Source organism: Mauremys mutica, chromosome 1, assembly GCF_020497125.1.
Source record: "Mauremys mutica isolate MM-2020 ecotype Southern chromosome 1, ASM2049712v1, whole genome shotgun sequence".
Classification (NCBI taxonomy): domain Eukaryota; kingdom Metazoa; phylum Chordata; order Testudines; family Geoemydidae; genus Mauremys; species Mauremys mutica.
In genome coordinates this window covers 265,851,612-265,876,233 of record NC_059072.1, presented here as the reverse complement: position 1 = coordinate 265,876,233, position 24,622 = coordinate 265,851,612, and the positions used below count along the sequence as shown (strand labels likewise).

At 42.6% G+C, this 24,622-nt stretch overlaps 1 protein-coding gene across 1 annotated transcript in view; it reads right to left on the bottom strand.

The window, feature by feature from the left end:
- DOCK9 (dedicator of cytokinesis 9) overlaps positions 1-24,622 on the bottom strand; it is a 309,382-nt gene that overhangs the window by 121,940 nt on the left and 162,820 nt on the right. Inside the window, exons 16-24 of the mRNA XM_045009174.1 lie at positions 19,024-19,103; positions 18,756-18,943; positions 18,560-18,625; positions 12,326-12,418; positions 11,620-11,743; positions 11,063-11,184; positions 7,767-7,853; positions 6,674-6,763; positions 172-287 (exon numbers count right to left, since the gene is read on the bottom strand). Coding sequence (XP_044865109.1) covers positions 172-287; positions 6,674-6,763; positions 7,767-7,853; positions 11,063-11,184; positions 11,620-11,743; positions 12,326-12,418; positions 18,560-18,625; positions 18,756-18,943; positions 19,024-19,103 — 966 coding nt within the window. The remainder of the gene's footprint in view (positions 1-171; positions 288-6,673; positions 6,764-7,766; positions 7,854-11,062; positions 11,185-11,619; positions 11,744-12,325; positions 12,419-18,559; positions 18,626-18,755; positions 18,944-19,023; positions 19,104-24,622) is intronic.

The following is a 24,622-nucleotide window of genomic DNA, read 5'->3' as shown; positions in this document are numbered from 1 at the left end:
ATAGAAACCAACAATAAACATAAAACTGCAGAAAAAAATTATGTTCTGCTGTCACAAAAATGTGTACTTTGATTACAGATCAGTTCATTTCTGCAACTTACTACCACACGGAGAAATCTGGGGCACAAACCATTAATCATTTAAACACACTGGACCACTTAAATTCTTTACCGTGTCACATTGACTGTAACTTCCTCTTGAGTAGTTCTAGTGAGAACTCTAAACAATTGGTTTAGAATTGTAGGCAGGAAAGCTATCATCACATGGCCCTCCATAGCATGAAGACTCTAAGAGAAAGAAATAGAGTAGTAATATTACTTCCTTGTAGTCAAGCCATTTAATGTTATTTTCAAAACTCCTCAACAATCTACTTAGAAAAAGAACTTTCCCCTTCAAGAAAGGGGGAAAAGGAGGATCTGGGAAATTATAGACCAGTCAGCCTAAATTCGATACCTGGAAAGATACTGGAAGAAAATTATTAAACAATCAATTTGTTCAAATCTGGAGAATAAGGTGATAAGTAATGGCAAACATAGATCCAACTTAATTCCCTTCTTTGATAGGATTACTGGCCCAGTGGAAAAGGGGGAAGCAGTAGGAATGATATAACTGGACTATAGTAAGGCTTTTGACACAGTCCCACATGACAATCTCATAAGCAAACTAAGGAAATGTGGTCTAGATTAGATTACTATAAAGTGGATTCAAAACTGATTAAAAGACTGAACTCAAAGAGTAGCTAACAATGGTTTGCTGTCAAAGTGGGAGGACATATCAAGTGGAGTTACACCGTGGTCTTTCCTGGGTCCAGTACTATTAAATATTTTCATTCACAACTTGGATGATGGAGTGGAAAGTATGCTTATAAAGTTTACTGATTACACCAAGACGGGAAGTGTTGCAAGCACAGGATTAGAATTGAAAATGATCTTGATAAATTGGAAAATTAGTTTTAAATCAGTAAGATAAATTTCAATAAAGACAAGTGAAAAGTACTACACTTAAGGAAAAAATCAAATGCACAGATACAAAGTGGAGAATATCTGGTTAGGCAGCAATACTACAGAAAGGATCTGGGGGTTATGGTGGATCACAAATTGAATATGACCCAACAGTATGATGCTGTTACAAAAAAGGTAAATGTCATTCTGAGATGCATTAACAGGAGTGTTGTATCTAAGACATGGGGTGGGGGATTAATTGTTCCACTCTAATCAGCATTGGTGAAGCCTCAGCTGAAGTACTGTGTCCAGTTTTGGACACCACAATCAAGAACAAATTGGAAAGAGTCCAGAAGAGAGCAACAATAATGATAAGAGGTTTAGAAAATGAGCCCTATAAGGAAAGGTTGAAGGAACTAGGCAAGTTTAGTCTAGAGAACAGAAGGCTTCTCTAGGCTAAAGAGAAGAGCGGGGACATGATAACAGTCTTCAAATATGTAAAAGGTTTCTATAAAGAGGATAATCACCTGTTCTACGGAAAAGAAGTAATAGGTTTAATTTGCAGCAAGAGAGATTTAGGTTGCATATTAGGAACATTTTTCTAACTTTAAGGGTAGTTAAAAACTAGAACAGGTTACCTAGCGACGCTATGGAATCCCTGTCATTAGAGGTTTTAAAGAACAGGTTAGATAAACACCTGTCAGGTCTAATATCCTTGCCCCCGAGAGGGACCTGGCTGAGGGGTCCTGTGGTTGTACCTACAAGCCCTCCTTGGGACCATGTTCCTGTCATCTAATAAACCTTCTGTTTTACTGGCTGGCTGGGAATCGCAGGAAGTGGGGGGTGCAGGGCCCTGACTTCCCCACACTCCGTGACACCATGGATTTATATAGAAGCAATATGATATTTTCTGTCTTATCATCTATCCCTTTCTTAATGATTCCCAACATTCTGTTCGCTTTTTTGACTGCCATGGATGTTTTCAGAGAACTATCCACAATCACTCCAAGATCTCTTTCTTGAGTGGTAACAGCTAATTTAGGCCCCATCATTTTATATGTATAGTAGGGATTATGTTTTTCAATATGCTTTACTTTGCATTTATCAACATTGAATTTCATCTGCCATTTTGCTGCCTAGTCACCCAGTTTTGAGAGCTCCTCTTATAGTTCTTTGCAGTCTGCCTGGAACTTAACTATCTTGAGTTGTTTTATATCATCTGCAAATTTCGCCACCTCACTGTTTACCCCTTTTTCCAGATCATTTATGAATATGTTGAATAGGACTGGTCCCAGTACAGACCCCTGAGGGACACCACTATTTACCTCTCTCCATTCTGAAAACTGATGACTTATTCCTACCTTTTGCTTTCTATCTTTTAACCAGTTACCAATCCATGAGAGAACCTTCCCTCTTATCCCATGACTGCTTACTTTGCTTAAGAGCCTTTGGTGAGGGACCTTGTCAAAGGCTTTTTGAAAATCTAAATACATTATATCCATTGGATCCCCTTTGTCCACGTGCTTGTTGACCCCCTCAAAGAATTCTAGTATTGACTATTCCCCAACAAATTATGTTCATCTATGTGTCTGACAATTTTGATCTTTACTATAGTTTCAACCAGTTTGCCCGGTACTGAAGTCAGACTTACTGGCCTGTAATTGCCGGGGTTACCTTTTTAAAACTTGGCGTCACATTAGCTATCCTCCAGTCATTTGTTACAGAAGCTGATTTAAATGATAGGTTACAGACTAGTTAGTATTCCTGCAATTTCACATATGAATTCCTTCAGAACTCTTGGGTGAATACCATCTAGTCCTGACATGCATCCGACGAAGTGGGTATTCACCCACGAAAGCTCATGCTCCAAAACGTCTGTTAGTCTATAAGGCGCCACAAGACTCTGCTGCCTGTCTAGTCCTGGTGACTTATTACTGTTTAGTTTATCAATTTGTTTCAAAACCTCCTCTAATGACACCTCAATCTGGAACAGTTCCTCAGATTTGTCACCTAGAAAGAATGGCTCAGGTTTGGGAATCTCCCTCACATCCTCAACTGTGAAGACCGATGCAAAGAATTCATTTAGTTTCTCCGCAATGGCCTTATCATCCTTGAGTGCTCCTTTAGCATCTCGATTGTCCAGTGGCCCCAGTGGCTGTTTAGCAAGCTTCCTGCTTCTGATGTACTTAAAAAAAATTTTGCTATTTCTTTTTGAGTCTTTGGCTACCTGTTCTTCAAATTCTTTTTTGGCCTTCCTAATTATATTTTTACACTTCATTTGCTAGAGTTTATGCTCCTTTCTGTTTTCCTCACTAGGATTTAACTTCCAGTTTTAAAGGATGCCTTTTTGCCGCTCACTGATTCTTTTACTTTGTTGTTTAGCTATGGTGGCTCTTTTTTGGTCCTCTTACTATGTTAAGTTGAGCCTCTATTATGGTGTCTTTAAAAAGTTTCCATGCAGCTTTGCAGGGATTTTACTTTTGGTGATGTACCTTTTAATTTCTGTTTAACTAACCTCCTCATTTTTGTGTAGTTCCCCTTTCTGAAATTAAATGTTACAGCGTTGGGCTGCTGTAGTGTTTTCCCTACTACAGGGAGGTTAAATTTAATTATATTATGGTCACTATTACCAAGCGGTCCAACTATATACACCTCTTGGCCCTGATCTTGTGCTCCACTTAGGAGTAAATCAGGAATTTCCTCTCCTCTTGTGGGTTCCAGGACTATCTGCTCCAAGCAGCAGTCATTTAAGGTGTCAAGCAACTTTATCTCTGCATCCTGTCCTGAGGTTCTATGTACCCAGTTAATATGGGGATAGTTGAAATCCCCCATTATTATTGAGTTTTTTATTTTAATAGTGTCTCTAATCTCCCTGACCATTTCACAGTCACTATCACCATCTCAATCAGGTGGTTGGTAATATATCCCTACGGCTATATTCTTATTATTCAAGCATGGAATTTCTTATCTATAGAGATTCTAGAGTACAGTTTGGTTCATTTAAGATTTTTTCTTCATTTGATTCTATGCTTTCTTTCACATATAGTGCCATTCTCCCACTCAGAACGATCTGTTCTGTCCTTTTGATATATTTTGTATCCTAGTATTACTGTGCCCCATTGATTATCCTCATTCCACCAAGTTTCTGTGATGCCCATTATATCAATATCCTCATTTCATACAAGGCACTCTAGTACACCCATCTTATTATTTAGACTTCTAACATTGGTATATAAGCATTTTAAAAGCTTGTCACTTTTTAGCTGTCTCCCATTACATGATTAACTGAATAAGACTTTTTTTCATTTGACTGTTTCTCATCAGATCCTAACTGTATTTCATCTTCCATACTCTCCTTCTTACTAGGACATAGAGCAGGGGTCGGCAACCTTCGGCACGCGGCCCATCACGGTAATCCGCTGGGAGGCCACGAGACGTGTTTATGTTGACTGCCTGCAGGCATGGCTCCCCGCAGTTCCCAGTGGCTGCTGTTTGCTGTTCCTGGACAATGGAAGCTGCGGGAAGCCCCATGCCACAGGGTTGTGCTGGCCACCGCACATTTCCCTCTGCTTCAGTTGGATGTTCTCCTTATCTGAGGCTTTCATCTTCCTCAACAGACCAGGGATGGGACCATTCTACTGTGTCCCAGAAAGTCTCATCTATCAGGGGTGGCTCCAGGCACCAGCACGCCAAGCGTATGCCTGGGGCGGCAAGCCCCAGAGGGCGCTCTGCCAGTCGCCACGAGGGCGGCAGGCAGGTTGCCTTTGGCGGCTTGCCTGCGGAGGGTCCGCTGGTCCCGTGGCTTCGGCGGACCTCCCGCAGGCGTGTTGCCGAATCCGTGGGACCGGGGACCTCCCGCAGGCAAGCCGCCGAAGGCAGCCTGCCTGCCGTGCTTGGGGCGGCAAAATACCTAGAGCTGCCCCTGCCTCTATGTACCTCTCTGTCTCCCTTAACTTCTCCAGCTCAGCCACCCAGGTCTCCAAAGTCCATACATGATTTCTGAAGGCCAGGAGCTCCTTGCACCGAATGCACACATACGACACCTTCCCATAGGGCAGGTAATCATGCATGCTGCATTGGGAGCAATAAACTATGATCAAGTGCACTAGGGAACCTTTAGTGCACACCAGCAAGGTCTACATGGACCAGTCAATGCAGTGATACTCGAACCTCAGTGGTTCAGGAGCCAAATTAGCGATCAACATTACTCAAAAGAGCCCCAGTAGTGTGAGTTCATTGTTTCATTTACTATAGTGTTATATATTCATATTTAAATAGTATGACAAGGGAAAAATATATATATATTCACAGCAAAATGACTGAACAAGTATTATTATTTTATCAGCTGCAATTGGTTAATAACATGGTAAAAGCATCCTGACTGGTTAATAACTTAGATTGGTTAATAATTAAGTCACACAGTATTTTAATAACATATGCTGCAAAGAACCACAGGAGACACATTAAAGAGCATCTTGCGGCTTAAGAGCCACGTTCTGAGTATCACTGAGTTAATGCATACACGTTACTGGAATTCAAAAATCACACCCCTGTAGTCTGCATTACTGCTCCACGTAGTCAAGCCCTTAGATACAAGAAACTACCTCTGTTTTTCTCCCCCCCATCAGTGTTTACTGACTGGATAAACATTGATTTCATTTATTTTGTCTCTGAGTGTTTTATTGGTGATTACTGGTTAAAACTGAAATTTGGAAGCCCTATATACTAAATATAATAATACTGCTGTGTATTTATTTGGCACTAGACATTTGATGATTTAAAAATAATTTCAGGAAAGAAGGATGGTTTTGTGGTTAATGCACTTCACTGGGACACAGAAGAGCTGGCTTCAATTCTCAGCTTTTCCAGACTTTCTGCATGACATTGGGCAAGTCACATCATCTGTGTGTCTCAGCTCCATATTTAAAATGTACATAATACTATTTCCTTTCTTCCACCCTTTCTAAGCCTTGCTTATTTAGACTGTAAATTCTTTAGAACAGGGATAATGTCTTACTGTGTGTATGCACAGTGCCCAGGCACACTGAAGACCTAATCTCAGTTGTACCTTTGAGGGTTAAGTAACAGATGATAAACCTTACAAACATCCATTAATTTAGCCTTACTACATTTCTGTGATGCAGACAGTCATCCTCTGTGAAGCACAAGGAGATTAAGATGACTTGTACAAGTCACACAGAAAATTGATGGAAAAGCCAGGATTAGTACTAGGTCTCTGGACTCCAAGTCCTGTGCCTTAACCACAATACTATTTTTCTGCTCTCCAGAGGCAACACGTTGAAGCTGATGTTTTGTTAACCTTAATGTAGTCACATTGGCCAAAATGCAGATGCATAAAGTTTGGCCCCTAAATCCATATTTCAGCCTCTTAAAAAGTGGCTTGATTTTCTGAGGGGCTAAGTACCCATAATTAAGTCAACAAGAGCTGCATGTACTTACAAAAATAAATAGATTTAGGTGCCGGGCCTTCAACATCTATTTTAAAATTCTGGCCAATTTCGCTAAATTAACATTCCTGTGGGAACCTTACTTTTTTGTTCAAGCTATATCAATCTTGAGAGAAGGTGGCTGAGGTGACTGGGGGCTAAACTTAGCCAAACTCCATCATTATCACACCCTGATTTACAGCCCTACCCTCAACTGATAGGACCACAGTCCTCTCCCCGATTTCCCAATTTTATTAAATCTCTTATATCATTGCTGTTTTGTACCTTAAGATACTTTACAAGATCAGTTCCTAAGGCCTGGGCTCCAGACTCCGTTTTCTGACAGTATTCAAAAAAATTGTGTAAGTGCTGGTCCTACCAAAAACAAGAGAACCAAAGTTAATCAGCAATAACAGAAGTTTACTTCCATAATCAAAAGAGGAACAAAGTAATATATACATATTATGTGTATATATTATATATATATAAGAATTAGTTTCCGGTTAGCACTTCCAAGTGCCAATATAAAATAGGTGCATAACAAACAGACAAAAACTTCAACCACATTAAATGGATCCATTACTGAACAATCGTTGCACAAAATGGCATGTATATTTCCTTTGAAATAATTGACAGGGTGAAAAAAAATACTACAATTGCCCTGATTAACAGTAATAAGCATGTACTGTCTAAGTCCTGTATTTGATTCTACCAGTACAGAACCCAAAATACTAATCCAAAATACAGTAATCTACAGATACAAGTATATGTGAAGACAGCCACATCCAGCAGGGCAAAAGTAACTACAGTTTTTGTTTTGTTTTTAAATTTTAAGTAAATGTTTTTAGTATTTGTCAAAGATGTCAAGTGAGTAGCTGAGATTAAAATCATATTTATCTTCAGATCAATACAGTAAAGCTATTGTCCATGCAGCTTTCTCACACTGTCATGCTTTTATATCTCAAGATGACCTGAAAGAACCACTTTTAGCTGTCAGATGGGAGAATACTCTCCATGACCATTCAGTCCTTTAGCTCTCTACTTACACTGCCAACAAGCATGTCAGTTAACACTGTGATAGTTTTAATGTGAATAACTGGAATTAGATTGAGACTGGCACTTTTCACTTTAGTTAAAAAAGGGACTGGACTCAAATGTGAACAGATGACTTAGACAAAAGGCTTTGTATTCTGGATAATCATTTTAAAATCCACTGCAGCATACAGTACGTTTTATATATTAACTATGGAGAAGATTTTCAGAGGCACAAAATGGGAGTTGGAAGCCTTGTGTGTGTTTCTTTTGTATCCTTTATATATTGTATTCATGCTACAAAGACACATTAATCATAAAATATTTGTTTTGGTTTTAAACTTACCTGTGTGTAGACAGTAGAAACTAGATGCGTAGAAATTTTTAACAATGGTTTGCCTCCATCTACCCATTTAATTTCAGGACCAGAATGCTGTTTGCACACAAAGAGGAAAAATAATATATTATGTCAGCATACCAACCCAAAACAGGACAGTGGTTTGCATACCATATATACAGACATTTCAGACTATCCTATAAACTGTAAACTTGTACATATCAAGTAAAATTGTGCAATGAATAATTGGATGGCAATGCCACTAAAAATCATTATGAAGTATGTATGTAGTTACTCAATTAGAAATGGTTCTTTTTAAAGACCAACTGTCCCATAAATTGGCATCACATGAAAAACCTGCAGATGGATGAACTTTATGGGTTATATAGGCTAATTAACTCAGTGGACTTTTCATGTAAGATATGGGTTTTCTGACTCTCCTTTAAGTGTATGGGGAAACCTCCCGGACTACAAGAAATCCTCATTTGATTGGCTGTTCTTGAGAAGGACAGTCAATTAGAGCTGCTGCTTGCACGAAGATAAACTGGTATCTTAGAATGTGTAGCAGTCAGTGTTCCCTTTCCCTCTCATTTGGGAATGTCAGAACAGTACTCAGCTGAAGTGAGATCCTGTTGGGGAGCTCTTGTTTCCTGTTTGCCCTGCGCATAGGTGCTAGAACTAGGCATGCTAGGAGTGCTGCCACACCCCCTGGCTTGAAGTGGTTTCCATCATATAGAGCAGGGGTCCCCAACCCCCGGTCCGCGGCCCGGTACCGGTCCGCGGCCTCTTACAAACCAGGCCGCGAACCGACCCAGTGGACCTCCCGCAGGCGTGCCTGCGGGAGGTCTACCCGAGCCGCGGGATGAGCGCTCCCTCCGCAGTCATGCCTGCGGGAGGTCCGCTGCTCCCGGGGCTTCGGTGGACCTCCCGCTGGCATGACTGCGGACGGTTCGCTGGTCGCGCGGCTCAGCTGGACCGCCCGCAGGCACGCCTGCGGGAGGTCCACCGGCTCCGGTTGAGCTGCCGCAGGCATGCCTGCGGGCGGTCCAGCTGAGCCGCGCGACCAGCGAACCGTCCGCAGTCATGCCTGCGGCAGCTCAACCGGAGCCGGTGGACCTCCCGCAGGCACGCCTGCGGGAGGTCTACCCAAGCCGCGGGACGAGCGCTCCCTCCACAGGCATGACCAGTCCCTGGTCCTGAAAAGGTTGGGGACCCCTGATATAGAGGGTTTAGTCTGGTTCAGTGGCTCTCAGCACCCCCACTATACAAACTGTTCTAGCATCCCTGATCCTGCATCTAAACATTCTAGTCCTCCGGATGCTAAGACCTGGGAGGAGAGGGTGAAGAGCTAAGTGCTTCCCAAAAATTAAGGGGAGGGTGGGATAGACATGGCTGGATTATGAAAAGCAAGGAGATGGGGAGGAAGTTGGAGAGTGAAAAGGTGGTGGTGGGGAGGGCTGGACACAGAAGGGGGAGAAACAATTCTCCCAATTAATTCCCTCTTCTCAGCTGAGGTCCGCCACCCCCCCCCCTTGCCTCATTCCCCCTTCAATGAATTCCCCTTTTACTTTCTGCATCTCTTCCCCTGACCCTTCTGCACTGGCATCTTTTTATGATTTTATGTAAAGTTATAATCTACAGATTTTGCTTTGACAGTGCTGGCAGGTAGGATTTTAACAGCTCCAAGATTCAGTTTGTGGAACAAGGGCTATTCTTGGGTGAGAAGTTTATTGAAAGAGAAGTGCATGGATAAGGTGACATTCTAATAAAAGTTAAGAAAAGAACTTCAGATGAATTTGCACAGCTTTTTTCTTATTTAAATTTAATTTAAAGTATGTCACGATCTAATTGGGAAGTTTTTCATTGGATGAGATGAAGTGGACAGACCTTGGAATTAGTATGGATGGACCATCAGTTAGGCACAAAATCTTGGCCAACGAATCATAAACGTAATGACGCACATATATTCCCAGTTCATGTGTGTGTGGAGCAACCACAACTGAACATTTGCTTCACTTGTTGAACAAACACCAATATTAAAGAGTGTCTTAGTCTATCTATTCTAGATTATAAAACTTTAAGGGATGTGGAAGCCAGTAAATAATTAACAAGGTTTTGAAGAGATCTTAATGAATGTTAGTTAGCATGAGTTAGGTTAACTGTGACCCTGGTTACGTGAGGAAGCAAGATAATGTAAGACAGAGTGAATTGTGTGAAAGTTATTACGACCTTGCAATGTGCAGTCTTGCAGTCTTGTTTTTCTAGTGAGATAGCAGGAAAGCTTATGTATAAACAAAATGTATTTGTTGCTTTTTACTGTCTGTATTATTGCTAGAAATTGTCTGTAAAAGGTATAAAGGCTTGCTGTGATTGTTTACCAGTTGAGAGACCTGTCCAGTACCCTGTGTCCTATGGCACTCTCTCCCTCCATGGTAATTACTGGAGAAATAATAAAGTATTTGATTTTGCTGCATCCAAACAAAAAGTGAGAACTGAGTTTTTCTTCGACAGGGAATATTTAGGGTGAAAATGGAATACTCTTGAAATGCTTATTACCTTCCCTAATATTATTCTGCTACACAAATGCATATTCCCAGCACACACACAACCACTAAAGAAGCTCTAATAAAAAGCCCAAAACTATGGACGTAACAAAATTATGATAGTTCATTTTTAAGTTACATATACTAAAGGTAACTAAACAAATGGCAATAATTTTACCACTGGATTTTGAAACAAATGGAGGACCTTTCAGTGTATCAAGAGAGAAAGAACAGATTTGGTAGATAGGGAATACTCCTTATACCAGGAGCAGGAATCAATACAGAATAACTGCTTACACAAATGTTGTTTTTTAAATTCTTTATGTTATTAGTCTATTTTTCTCTGCACACAGACAACATCCAATTTGTCACTATTAAAAAAAACCCTATCACAATATTTAAAAGCTCCTCAGATACCACACATGAGGGATAACAGAAAAAAAAACACTGATTACATAAAAATCTATATGGGAGCAGGTTGATTCAAATCCATGTGAAGCAAAATGACAGGATTTGCTCATATGATTTCTCTAATTTATTTATTTTAGGACTCCACATCAGTTGCATCTCTTCTGCAATACATTCTATGTCACACAATCTGTATCTTGGAACAGTCATAAAATAAATGTTTTGACTGGAAAATGGCTACTTAAAATTCTTACAAAGCTTAGAACTGAACATTAGCCCATTTTATTTCTTGTATTCTCTTTTCTGAAACACAGAGAAAAAAAATATACTTCTATACCTATCCAGATACTATACCTTGCCAATCCCAAGTTCCTGATAGCTAAGATAGCCTGATGGAAGATTAGCTGACACAGGAATGTGCTGCTCATTTGTCACTACTCTCCCATCTTTTAATAGTGGAAGCCAAGAATAGCCAACTACAAGAAACAAAAGGGAATTAATATTTTACATATATTATGTATTTTTTAATTAAAGGCCTATATGAGAGCTTCAGTGGCCTCCTCTCTATTTAGAACATATACACGGTTACATGATTTCTGGTTTACAAAGACCCAACTTGGACAAGGAATATAAACATAGCTAAAAGTGTTAAAAAAAGAAACAATACATTGTCATCTTCAGGTAAGAAAATGTAAAATATTTTAATTTGCTTGACACTCAAAAGAATTCATAATTCTTTAAAAAATTGAAATTAAGGATAAATATTTCACATGGCAAATCTATTTTTTCACTATGATTAATATTACAGAATTAACTGCATCAATGCAACAGGTATCCAGTATACCAGCTGAATGCACTTTTTGAGATCTGCTAAATGATTATTAAAAGTAAAAAGGGTCAACAAGCCAAACCTTGTGTTTCAATGACATCTTTCTTCTTGGTACTGCCTTTGCTTGAATTATCACAGCTGACATGGTAGAATGTGAAAAACAAATGATGTTTTCCATGTAGCTGTGTGGGCAATTCTATTTTAATCTGAAAGGCAGATAAACATCAGCTTCAGTGATTTTTTTGAAGAAAAAGTCTTCAATCATGCAGAGGCACATCATACCAGTTAATGTACAACAAGCATGCAGTTGTCCACTCTGACCTGAGAACAACACTTGGTTTCAATGAGATTTGAAGAAAGATTTAAGAATGCAGTCATACAATGTGTAAGGTTTACATTAATTATGTAGAAGTAATAGTTTGAAAGATAATAACAGGGTCTGATTTTAATGTTTTTGCAAAGCCAACATAAAATAAATAAATAAATCAAGGACCAAAAAAGTTTAATTTAATTTTCATAATGTAAAAGTGAATGAAGCAATAAGCATAATTAATAATACTACAGACAACACTGTATTTTCAATTACAATTAGAGCTTGAGTTCAATTTAAATTAAATAAAAAGTTATGAAGAAACTTCTAAAGTTCAGAAATTAAATACATGATACACTTTACCTCTCTCCCCAAATGGGCACACTATCTCCACATTAGTCTGTTTTGCTATCTGTGAAACTTGTAAAAATACATACTGAAAGCCAGTAAAAGTGAAGTCGCAATTAGAATTGCTTACCTCATCATAAAACTCTGGATTTTGGTGGTGATGTAAAACATTGGCAAATGCATTTCTTGTAAACACTGGTCCACCTGGTCTACCATAGATACACTAAGAATCAGGAGAGGGGAAAAAATGGTCCTTTATCAGTCTTAACTTATATTCCTCCTTGTTGTCAAAAGTATTTTATTTTTTCTTACATTATCTCCTTTAAAAATAAAGTTTTGCAATGCAATTTTTTATAGCTCATGGCACATATTAATGACGTTTTAGACTCTTTTTACTATCGGGAAATATGATGGATACTGAGCTAAAACTCAAAGTGTTAAAAAATTAATCTTGCATTAATATCCTTTGGACTGTGGGATGTGGACAAGAGCACTGTATTAAAATAAGCTTGAACAATTATATTAAAGTTGAATATTTTAAAAACAAATTGGAGAAATTTAAAACAAAGAATGGAAAGTGAAGAAATGTTCATTTGCTCAAAGATTAGGCTCAGTTAAAAAGAGGCCACTTTACCAGTAACTGCTGTTCTTCAAGAGTACCTCTGTGCATTCACAATTATGGGATTTGGTGTCCCTTGTTGATGGGCAGATGGAAGGCCAGAGCACTAAATTTAAATCCCAATAATGAGGTGGTTACTGGGTAAAAACTTTAGTGAGTCCTTTTAGGAATCTGGCTATTGTAGGAGGAGAAAGTATTGTTTCTCCCTGTTCTGACTGGTAATGTGCTGAGATAGCAGGTGCACATTTTAGAGAGACTAATGAGAATTCCTGAACTTGAGAGGTATACTGCTCTTGTGTAGTGTAGCTAGCATTGTGTGTTTTCCCTCAAGAGACTGAATTTCCCCTGTTCCTGAATATGGAGGTGGCTAATTAATTACTGAACCAGCCAATTTTGCAGCAGTGTCATATGTAGGCAGGCATATATATATAGTGTCACGTCATGATTGCCATGACACCCATTAGCCTAAGGAATAACTTTGTAGGTTGATTCAGGTATGCTCTTAGGCTGGTGTTTTCTGGATGCCGAGGAATCTCTCCTTTCCTTTGCTTGGACTAAATCCACCACTGTCCATTAAACATGATTCTTTGAAAAGGAGACAGAGTAGACTTTTCCCAGTTTAACTGCAGGGCTTTGGTGATGAACGGATTGCAAGTTTTAAATATGATTCTGTCATTCCCTGTTGTGATTTGTCTCTTATTAGAGCGGGAGAATGGCTGGCCCAGTACTAAGTGTCCTAGCCTGAGACTTGGAGACCTGGATTCAATTATAATTTTCACCACAGACTTCTTGTGTGACCTTGGGCAAGTCACTTTGTCTCTCTCTGCCTCGGTTCTATATCTTTAAAATAGGAATAATACTCTTTCCCTAACTCAGGGGGACATTATGAGGATAAATAATTATAAGATTGTGTGGTGCCTAAATATTAAAGTAATGGAGACCACAATGTACCTAGTCATAGATAAAGAAAGACATGTGACCCCTGGCATTCTAAGTGGGCAGCTACCACAGCCAGGCACTTTGTGACGACCTTTAGACCTATGTACAAGCTGAAAAATGTATTGAAATGTTTGTTTCCAATGCTGAAACTCAGGTATCTGAACTGCTTTTTTCTGATGGTCATATGTAAATAAGCATCGATCAAGTGAGACTCACATACCAGTCTCCTTGATAGGAGGGAATGGTTGGAGCCCAACGTTAGCATTTTAAACAGAAGTCTTGATGTATCCGTTCAGGTTTCTGAGATTCAGACAAGGTCTGAGACCATTCACTGTCTTAGGCTTTGTCTACACTATATAGTTTTGTTATCAAAAGGCAGCTTTTGCTGACAAAACAGTGGAGTTGTGCACACTACAATGCTCCTCCTGCCAACAAAACTCTGTTTTGCTAGCAAAATAAAACCACCTCGACAAGAGGCATAGAGCTTTTTGCAGGAAAGTTAGATTGACAAAGTGTCAGTGTAGACACTGTGTTGGTCATAACTGGCCTCCAGGATGTATCCTGCAATGCCCACCATGACCAGAGCTGTTTTGAACTCTGCTGCCCTGCATCCAGCTACACAGGCATGCACCCCTCCCTTTTCAAAGCTTCAGGAAGTGTTGAAATTCCTCAGCATGCAGAGTCACAGGGCTACTGCCCAGCTGAGCATGCAGCTCTGGGCAGCAAGCACACTCCTTCCTGGACTACAGAGGAGGGAGTGGGAAAACTCAGATGGAATCACAGAATCAGAACATTAACACAAAATCCTGCTCTCCCAGGCACTAGAACTGCAGTGGCAGACAGGCAGGCAGGGAGGGCTGCTGCTGTGGGGGCAGGGAGAGGGAGACTCATGCTGTGCTGTACAGAGCCAGGGAGGGAGATGGAGGCTGATGTCAGCGTGTCCCCCTTCCCCCACCCCTCCCCGCCGGTGTACTGGTCTCCACTGAGCTGGGGGGTTGAGGGGACAGGGGCACAATAGCTGTCTGGGCACCAGCTTTTGCCTCAGGATTGGTTGCTTCCAGCTGCTGTCTGAACTTAAAGAGCCAGCATGCCAACACACTCACTCTTCCCCAAAACACACACTTCCCCAACAATCACTCTGTCTCTGTTTCTCTCTCTCTCTCTCTCTCTCACACACACACACACACACACACACGCTGCCATCTCCCCACACTTCTGTGGGCTTCTTGTGTTAGTGTTCAGCAATGTCAGTTCGGTCATATTACCGAGCGCTACTTTAAAAAGTGATTTAAAATGTGCTACTTTTCGGACACACAGAGCAATCATTACAAGGCTCACAGTACAGTGCAAACAAACAATGCCAGGCTCAGCACACTACAACAACACACGACTGTGACTCAGTGTTAATATGTTCCTTCAAGGCATCCCTCAGCCAAATAGCCCAACACTGAGCTCCTCTTATAGACTTGTGTTCATAACGCACAGCACAATACTGAACAGCAGTGCAGGATCCATGCTTTCTGACAGATATGGCTGGGTTGCAGGTTACCAGGGCCGTTGAAAAGTGGCTGGCAATCCAGTAGGATGCCCATGAAACAATGGGTTTGAGAAACCTTCATCATGTGATGCTGTACCTGCCCCATGAGGCACTGCAAACCCTTCCCAAGGCACCCTGAGTCCAGTTGCACAGCGGCATAGGTATCCACAGTACACTGTTCTCTGTGTCAATGCAAGAGCTGCTATTGTGGATGTGCTCCACCAACACAAAGAGTATAGTGTGGACATGCAACAGCAGTTTAATTACAGCGGTGGCTGTACGCCAGTGTAACTTGCACTGACAAAACTCGTGTAGACAAGGAATTTGGAACCAGGAAATACCTAGAATAGAAGCCCTTCCCTTGATGTTCATAGAAGGACTTCCTCTATGGTTCCTTTTGAGAAGAGGGAGTCCACTTCATCCCACAGGACTTCCTTGTGAGAAGTGTCCCCAAAGAGGTTCAGGGAAGGTGGGCTGGTAGAGAACTGGATGGCATATCTACTGTGAATGTTCTCTAAAACCCAGTAATTGCAAGTAGGACAGACAGAACTCAAAAGGAGGGGATGGAAGGAAACGGACTCAGGAAGACTAACTCTGCTCTCAACTGCAACATTAAACTTGTTTTTTTGGTGACAGAGAAGGTGAACTGTAAAGAAACATTTGTTTTTTTTGGTTTCGGTTTCCTTTAAAGGGTGGGGGTCAAGTTAGAGGCTCAGGGAGGGGAAGTTCTGGGATGTGGCCACTCCCTGCCTTTGATATCTGAAGGAGGAATATGCTGGTGGTTTCCTAAGAGGAACAAGGGTTGAATGAGGCCAAAGGAACAAGCTCTAGCCCTGGCAACTTTCATCCTTTTGATTAATTAATCTACTTTTTTGCTGAAAAGACCTTGCCCTTCAAATAGAAGGTCCTTGATCTTACTCTGTGCCTCCAAAGTGATCCCGAATGAATGCACCCAGGAATACCTATGTAGGGAAGTTTCTGTGGCATGGCTCTGGAACAGGCATTGAGTTGTCATAGGCTGTCCTAACAGTGCATCAAACCACTATGCGACCCTCTGACCAGATCTCGCTGCTTGCTTTTATTTGTCTGGTAGAGCTTCCAACTTGTGGTTAATGGCAACCTGGAGGCATAATGGTACTTGGCCACCACACTTGGAAACTTTCATACAAAGAGAACCTGACTAGTAGGTCTTACATCCAAAGGCATCCCAGCCTGCTACCCTCTCTGTTGGTAGAAATGGAATGGGAGGTTCAAAACTAAAACAACTAGGGAGTTTGGGGTTGGATAACTTTTCAAGAAATGGAAACATTGGATGCAACGGGATACATCTTGTGTGCTTTCCTGGAGACTGCCAGAGAAGACTGGAGGTGTAAGCCCTGGGTAAGAGACATTAACTTGCATTCAGACTTGGAGAATATATAAGAGGGGATGAGGGGGCTCTGCCACTGTTGTCTCTGTAGGTAACTGGACACTATTTCCCTTCCTCCTGAGATACTCCAGGAACTGTTTGTAGTCCATTAGGTGGAGATATAGCAGAGGCGTCAATACAACCACGAGGAGAATTGTGGCACTGTTTGTGTCCCCAATAAGGGATTTTCCATCATCTAGGGGACCTCATCAAGTGGGTCCAAATCAACCTGCACATCAGCCACTGGTGGGGCATGTCAGGTGGAGGTAGGAGAGAGTGTTGGTGAGGGATCAGCTTCCTCAGTTCTGAGACTGGTACAGAAGGCTGTGACAATGTTCTGAGCACTAATGGCAGGACTGATGGCGCACCTCCCGCGGCATGAGGTTCAGATAGCTTGGGTATTTCAGATTCAATAAGGAGCCGACTACACTCTTGAATATAATCTCATATTATTAACTGGAGAGGACCCTCCAAAGATCTGGTATCTGTGGGAAGGCTGCAGGGGCCAAACCCCTTGGAGTCCCCCAGGTGCTGAAATCAGCGTGCCTCTCAAATCCACCCCAAATGGCACTAAGGGTGTCCCTGTACCAATCCTGCAGTGAGGTGACTCTATGGGGAGGATTGGGTGATGGTTCCAGACAAGATGAGGAGTAATCTGCACTAATGGAGTTATTATTTGGACTGCAGCATGTAGACAGGGAAACGGTCCTAGGGATTTCCAGTGAAGTGAACCCTTCTGAGATCCACAGTGATCGCATCTGCACTGGCAGCTCTGGTACCAAGAGCTATTGATGCTGCTGCTCCAGCACAGTCACCATAGAAAGGACCTGCACTGGGGAGCTGATCAGGAGGAAAGAATGTGCTTCTTTTTCCCTTCCTTCACACCTCCTCAGTGCCAGAATGATGCTTCTTTTCCTTACTTTTCAAGTAGGATTCTCTGGAGGTAGTATTTGTGTTGGGCCCTGAAGAGAGGGTCTGTGCTGGAGACATTCTAAGAACCACATTTTAAGGCCTAAATTTTAAAAAGGAACTAGTGGCTTTGGGTGCCTCAATTTCTTGATGCCCAACTTTTAGTCACCTTGATTTTCAGATGACAGGTGCTCTACACTTACTTAAAATCAGGTCTCCTAAAGGCTTCTTAAGTTGGGCACTCAAAAATGGAGACACCCGAATTCATTAGTCACTTTTAAAAAATTAGGTCTAATGAATTTCTGGAATTGTACGTAGCTGCTCTCCCATTTTATTTAGCAACAGAAACAATGTTTTATTACTACAGTTTATTGTGCATCAAAATATGTACTGCTAAATGATTTAAAATATAGAGTGAAAGCCCCATTCAGAAAGCCTATTGTTAGTGAGAAGCAGTTAAGGCAGGATTATAATTTTTTCCCCTTTATGGAACTGTAGCAATTATCATTCACTTTTAGCCCTGTCTAACACCAGAAAACCAGCATTAGGCTCTCTCAGGCAACTTTCTCCCCATTCCACTGTGGCAGTCAGTCAGTCAGGCCTAGTCAGGAAGCCAAATGCACTTGAGTCAGTCAATGTTTTAAAGCTTTGCCTCTTGAGTAGGAGCAAACCACCCCACACCGCAACACGCTTCTTCTGTGGAAGCTTCATTCAGGTGAGGATAGAAATAAAAAGACCAGTGGGAATATTTTCACCAAGACTAGCCAATAGTTAGTGGCTCTGCCCATTACCTTTCAGAGGTTACCAAGTCATCTTCAGGACAATCCAACTGCCAAAGAGAAGGAAGACAAAGATCCCAACTCTAATCCTTGTGTAGGCCCATAACGTGTTACCTCTAAACCTGTAAATCTTAATGTTTTTCTTCTATTAGATACCAAAATCACAGACAAACCTTTAAAGGCTGAGAATCTTCTTCATCCGAATCTTTGAACTCAATGCATACTGCAATATTTCTAGCCTAAAACAATATTTAAAAAAAAAACATTTATTGAGAACCATCATCATAGAAACAGAATATATATTTGGTCATTAATATCTGAATAGAACTGCAGTCCACAACAAGAGTTTAGTATTTTCCTTACACTCACCTTTGCAAATGACTTTTGACTGTCATATTTCAAGTGCTTTGGATAAACATAAAGGTGATTGTTGTAGATGGTGAAAGGCTGAGAATGTTTTGGAATACAGGGAACAAATTCCTCTACTTCAAACGTTACTACTGTTTTGGTACTGTTTTCAAACTGTTTCATGGGAATGTATGATGAGTTAACATAATCTGAAAACAGATTAAAAACAATAAAAAATTTGAAGTAAAAAAGCTTATTCAATTATTTAATAATGCTTATCAATACTTACTAGAAAAATCTGGAGAAACATTATCAATTGTTATGTCTAGATTTCCTAAAATAACTGGCAGCTTGGCCATCTTTTCAGGTCTGTAAACAGAAACAACAAAAACGGTCAGGTCAGTTGCCAAAATCTATCAGAAATACAGAAGAAAAAAAAAGCAGATAGAAAAAAAAACAGGAAATGCAATGTTAAAATATCTTGAAGGGTCTGACTTAACCAAACCAAACAAAAAAAAATGCTGACACATCATGGAAATATTCAACATTCAGTTTAGGCCAACTCCAATTAACACACAAATTACTAACAGAAATACCTGTAGGAAAATAGTTGCTTTTTTAAAAGAATCAGTATAGTTGTGCTTCTTTTTCTTGCCCGGAATAATACTTTTGGTCCCCAATCACAATTAAGCAGAATCTCAATGTTTTCAAGATTCTGAAAATTGTGAAATAAGTGAACAACAAAAAATATATAGATATGTGGAGCAGAATGTATGAGAGAGCTCTTATTTGAGGAGTGTTAATTTGGTTTTATTTATATTAAATACAAAAAAAATGTTTTCATTAATGCAGAATTAAGGTTGCCTGGTGGTGGCTCATGCCCCTCCATAATGTGGTGACTACATTTAAACCTCTGAAAAAGCAGAAATATGAAGTTAAGGTCTATGCTACTTCGTCCAACGCAACTTCAACTCTAAGCAATATCCCAACATTCCAAAACACATACATACCTACACTCTACCCTTTGAGATGCTACAGAACACTTTGACAACAGAGTATACGAGCACTACACGACAAAGCTGAACACCTTGTTATGTTTGACTTAAACACAAGTTTTGCCTTATCAAACATAAGGTGTTCAGCTGTTGTGCATCCATAACTGTTGCTCTTCAAGATGTGTTGCTCATGTCCATTCCATTCTAGGTGTGCGCGTGCCCACGTGCACAGTCATCAGACACTTTTGCCTTAGCGGTATCCTTAGGGTTGGCAGCAGTGCCACCTTGAGTCCCGCACTCATGCATCGGAATATTAGGCGCTGCCGACCCTACGCTCTCTCAGTTCCTTCTTGCTGGCAACTCCAACAGAGGGGCAGGAGGGCGGGTAATGAATGGACATGAGCAACGCATCTTGAAGAACAGTTACGAAAGGTAGGTAACTGTTTTTTCTTCAAAAGCAGCAAAGAATCCTGTGGCACCTTATAGACTAACAGACGTTTTGCAACATGAGCTTTCGTGGGTGAATACCCACTTCTTCGGATGCAAGTAGTGGAAATTTCCTGGGGCAGGTATATATAAGCAAGCAAGAAGCAAGCTAGAGATAACGAGGTTAGATCAATCAGGGAGGATGAGGCCCTGTTCTAGCAGTTGAAGTGTGAAAACCAAGGGAGGAGAAACTGGTTCTGTAATTGGCAAGCCATTCACAGTCTTTGTTTAGTCCTGAGCTGATGGTGTCAAATTTGCAGATGAACTGGAGCTCAGCAGTTTCTCTTTGAAGTCTGGTCCTGAAGTGTTTTTGCTGCAGGATGGCCACCTTAAGATCTGCTATTGTGTGGCCAGGGAGGTTGAAGTGTTCTCCTACAGGTTTTTGTATATTGCCATTCCTAATGTCTGATTTGTGTCCATTTATCCTTTTCCTTAGAGACTGTCCAGTTTGGCCGATGTACATAGCAGAGGGGCATTGCTGGCATATGATGGCATATATTACATTGGTGGACGTGCAGGTGAATGAACCGGTGATGGTGTGGCTGATCTGGTTAGGTCCTGTGATGGTGTTGCTGGTTTTTTCTTCGAGTGCTTGCTCATATCGATTCCATTCTAGGTGGCTCACAAGCAGTATACTCAGAGATGGGCTCCGAGTTCATGGTCTTGTGGCTTGTGACACTGCTCTACTAAAACCAGCATCGTCCCAGCCCTGCTGGATAAGCACATAATAGGATGTGAACGTGTGGATGGACAACCAGGTGGATGCCTTACATATGTCCTGGATAGGCACTTGGGTTGGAAAGCTGTATAAGAGGTTGAATGGGTGGTCATGATCGCTGGAGGTGGCACCCTTGCCTGTTCATAGCAGCAGCAAATCCAGTGATCCAAGAAGAAATTCTTTGAGTGGACACTGACCTTTCATCCTGTCGGCCACCACAACAACAATTGCATCGACTTCTGGATGGCTTAGTCCTTTCAATGTAAAGACTAGAGCCCTCCTGATGTCTAGGGAATGCAACCTACGCTCCTCCTCCAATTTACGTGGCTTTGGAAAAAAAGACAGGTAAGTAAATGTCCTGGCCTGTAAGAAACCAAGACCATCTTGGGCAGGAAAGCTGGGAGTGGCCACAGCTGGACCTTGTCTTTGTAAAAGACTGGATAGGGAAATTCCGAGGTAAGCGCTCTAATCTCAGAGACCCAGCAGGCAGATGTTATTGCAACCAAAAACGCAACCTTCCAGGAAAGGAGAAGGAGAGCAGAAAGCCAGAGGCTTGAAGGGGAGGGTCCTGTGAGCCATGACAGCACAAGATTCAGGTCCCATGGAGGGACGGGATCCCTGACGTAAGGATAAAGGCGTTCAAGGCCCTTGAGGAACCTGGCAGTCATGTCCTGGGTGAAAATCGACCTACCCTTGAGCAGCAGACGGAAGGCTGAGATAGCAGACAAGCGGACTTGGAGCTTGAGATACAAAAGGTAGTCCAGCATTAACTGCAGAGAGGCCCACTTGGGCTGAATGCCTTTATCCGAGGTCCAAAAAGTGAACCGCTTCCAATGTGGCCAGGTAGGTAGCTCTGGTGGAGGTCTTTCTGCTACTGAACAGGACCTGTTGGACACCACGAAGCATCTTTGCATTTAACCATGCAGCAGCCAAGCCATCAGGTGCAGTGCTGCCAGGTTCAGATGCAGAACCTCCGGATGATTGGAAAAAGACAAATAGAGTGCCCACATTTAAAAAAGGGAAGAAAGAGAACCCAAGGAACTACAGACCGGTCAGCCTCCCTTCAGTCCCCAGCAAAATCATGGAGCAGGTCCTCAAGAAATCTATTTTGAAGCACTTGGAGGAGAGGAAGTGATCAGGAACAGTCAACATGGATTCACCAAGGGCAAGTCGTGCCTGACCAACCTGATTGCCTTCTATGATGAGATAACTGGCTCTGTGGATATGGGAAAAGCAGTGGATGTGATATATCTTGACTTTAGCAAAGCTTTTGATATGGTCTCCCACAGTATTCTTGCCAGCAAGTTAAAGAAGTATGGATTGGATGAATGGACTATAAGGTGGATAAAAAGCTGGCTAGATTGTTGGGTTCAACAGGTAGTGATCAACGGCTCGATGTCTAGTTGGCAGCCAGTATCAAGCAGAGTGCCCTAGGGGTTGGTCCTGGGTCCGGTTTTGTTCAACATATTTATTAATGATCTGGATGATGGGATGAATTGCACCCTCAGCAAATTCGCAGATTATACTAAACTGCGGGGAGAGCAGGGAAGTGGTGGAATCTCCAGCCTTGGAGGTTTTTAAGCCCTGGCTTCACAAAGCCCTGGCTGGGATGATTTAGTTGGCGTTGGTCGTGCTTTGAGCAGGGCGTCGGACTAGATGACCTCCTGAGGTCTCTTCCAACCCTAATAATTTATGATTCTAAGACTGCCATGGTTCTGTGACAGCAAATCCAACCAGAGCTGTATCTGTAATGGACCTGCCACCGAGAGGTCCAGCAGCATGCCAAACCAGCTTTGGTGCAGCCAAGCCAGAGCTATAAGGATCACCTTTGCCCTGTCCTGCTTGATCTTCATGAAAACTCTGTGGATCAATGGAACAGGGGGGAGGGGAGAGGCGTACATTAGAGCCCCTGACCATGGGAGCAGGAAAGCATCCAACAGGGATCCTCTGCCGAACCCCTGAAAGGAGCAGAAAATGTGGCATCTTCTGTTCTATCTGGACACAAACAGGTCCACACGGGGAGTACTTCTCCTCTGGAATACGATACAGACCACCTTTGGTTGGAGAGACCACTCATGACGAGACGGGAAGGTCCTGCTGAGGCGATCTGCCAAGGTGTTCCTGGCCCCAGGGAAGGTGTATGCCACCTATGAGATGGATGTTGTGTTGTACACAGAAGTCCCATAGCCTGAGGGCTTCTTGGCAAAGGGCAGGCGACCTGGCTCCACCTTGCAGGATGTAGCCCAAAGATATTATGTCGAGTACCCAACAGTCCACTGTCAGCTGTGACCAGGTCGACCGCAAGGAGCGCAGGTGATTGAGAAAAGAGCAAGTAGGGAGGATCCTGGGAAGTGACTGGGGCGCCATCCTCAGGCACATCCTCAAAATGCCTGTTTCTGGCTTCCTTTGCCAAGCTGGGCAGAGGAATGGGAAGATGAAGGGTTCTGCCATTTAAACCTTTGTCTCTGTCCTTCTTCCTGTAGCAGCTGGATCGGGGGACACCCCAGGACCTCAACGGAGGCAGAGGACACGGGGGACGGAATGGCTTTCTAGCCTGCTGAGGGATGTATAGGTCCAAGGAATGGAGGGTGGCATGGGAGTCTTTAAGGCCATGGAGCCATGCATCGGTCAGCTCTGAAAAGAGCCCTGCTCCCTCAAATGGGAGGTCCTGAAGGGTAGCCTGCACCTCCTGGGACAGCCTGGAGGACTGCAGTCAGGAGCTGCACCTCATGACCACGGCAGAGGTGACTACCCTGGCCGCCAAGTCTGTAGTGTCCCAGGCCATCTGGAGGACGACTTTCACCCTCTTCCACTAAGGCGGCGAACTCCTGGGCTTGGTCCATTGGGAGGCCCTCCTTGAACTTGTGATGGAGTTCCACAGGTTGAAGTTGTACCTACCTAGCAAGGTGTGATGGTGAACTTACAGGCTGGCTGTCAAATAAATTTTCCTGCCAAACAAGTGCAGCCTGTTGGCATATTTATTTTTTGGTGTGCCGCTCGCCTGTCCCTTCCTGTCCCATTCGTAGACGGCGGACATGACCAGGTATCCTGCTGGAGGGTGGGTATACGGGTATTCAAAATCCTTTGCCGGAACATAGTACTTCTTTTCTGCCTTCTTGGAGGTAGGCGGAACGGAAGAAGGGGTCAGCCACAAAGACTCAGCAATTTTTAGGACCCCTGGGTGGACGGGCAATGCAACTCGGGCCAGGGTGGAGGAGGGTACAACATTAAAGAGATCATTGGACTCCTCCACTAGCTCCTTGACCTCCAAGTCCAGGTTGGCAGCCACCTTTTTGAGCAAGGCCTGGTGCTCCTTGAAGTCATTGGGGCAGCTGCTTGTTTGCCAGAGGCCCACCACCGGGGACGACAAAGACTACTGCACTGCAGGGGAAACGTCGGCTTCCCCTTGCTTGTCTGGGGACGACTCCTTGGGCATTGGGGCCCGCTGCACTGCTCCCACATCGGATTCGGCACCGTGCTCCGATTGTGGTGCCAGGGGCAGTTTGTCCTATGTGGCCTGGGAGGAACGGTGGGAGTATAACAGGTACACCCCACAGGTTCCAGTACTGTCACTGAGTGGGCCACTGCCCCTGCCTCCATACCGTCGCAGCGGCGCTGGTCTCACGGACCAGTGGTGATTCACCTTTTATAGGAGAGAGGCTGAACCCGTCAACAGCTTGGACGCATGT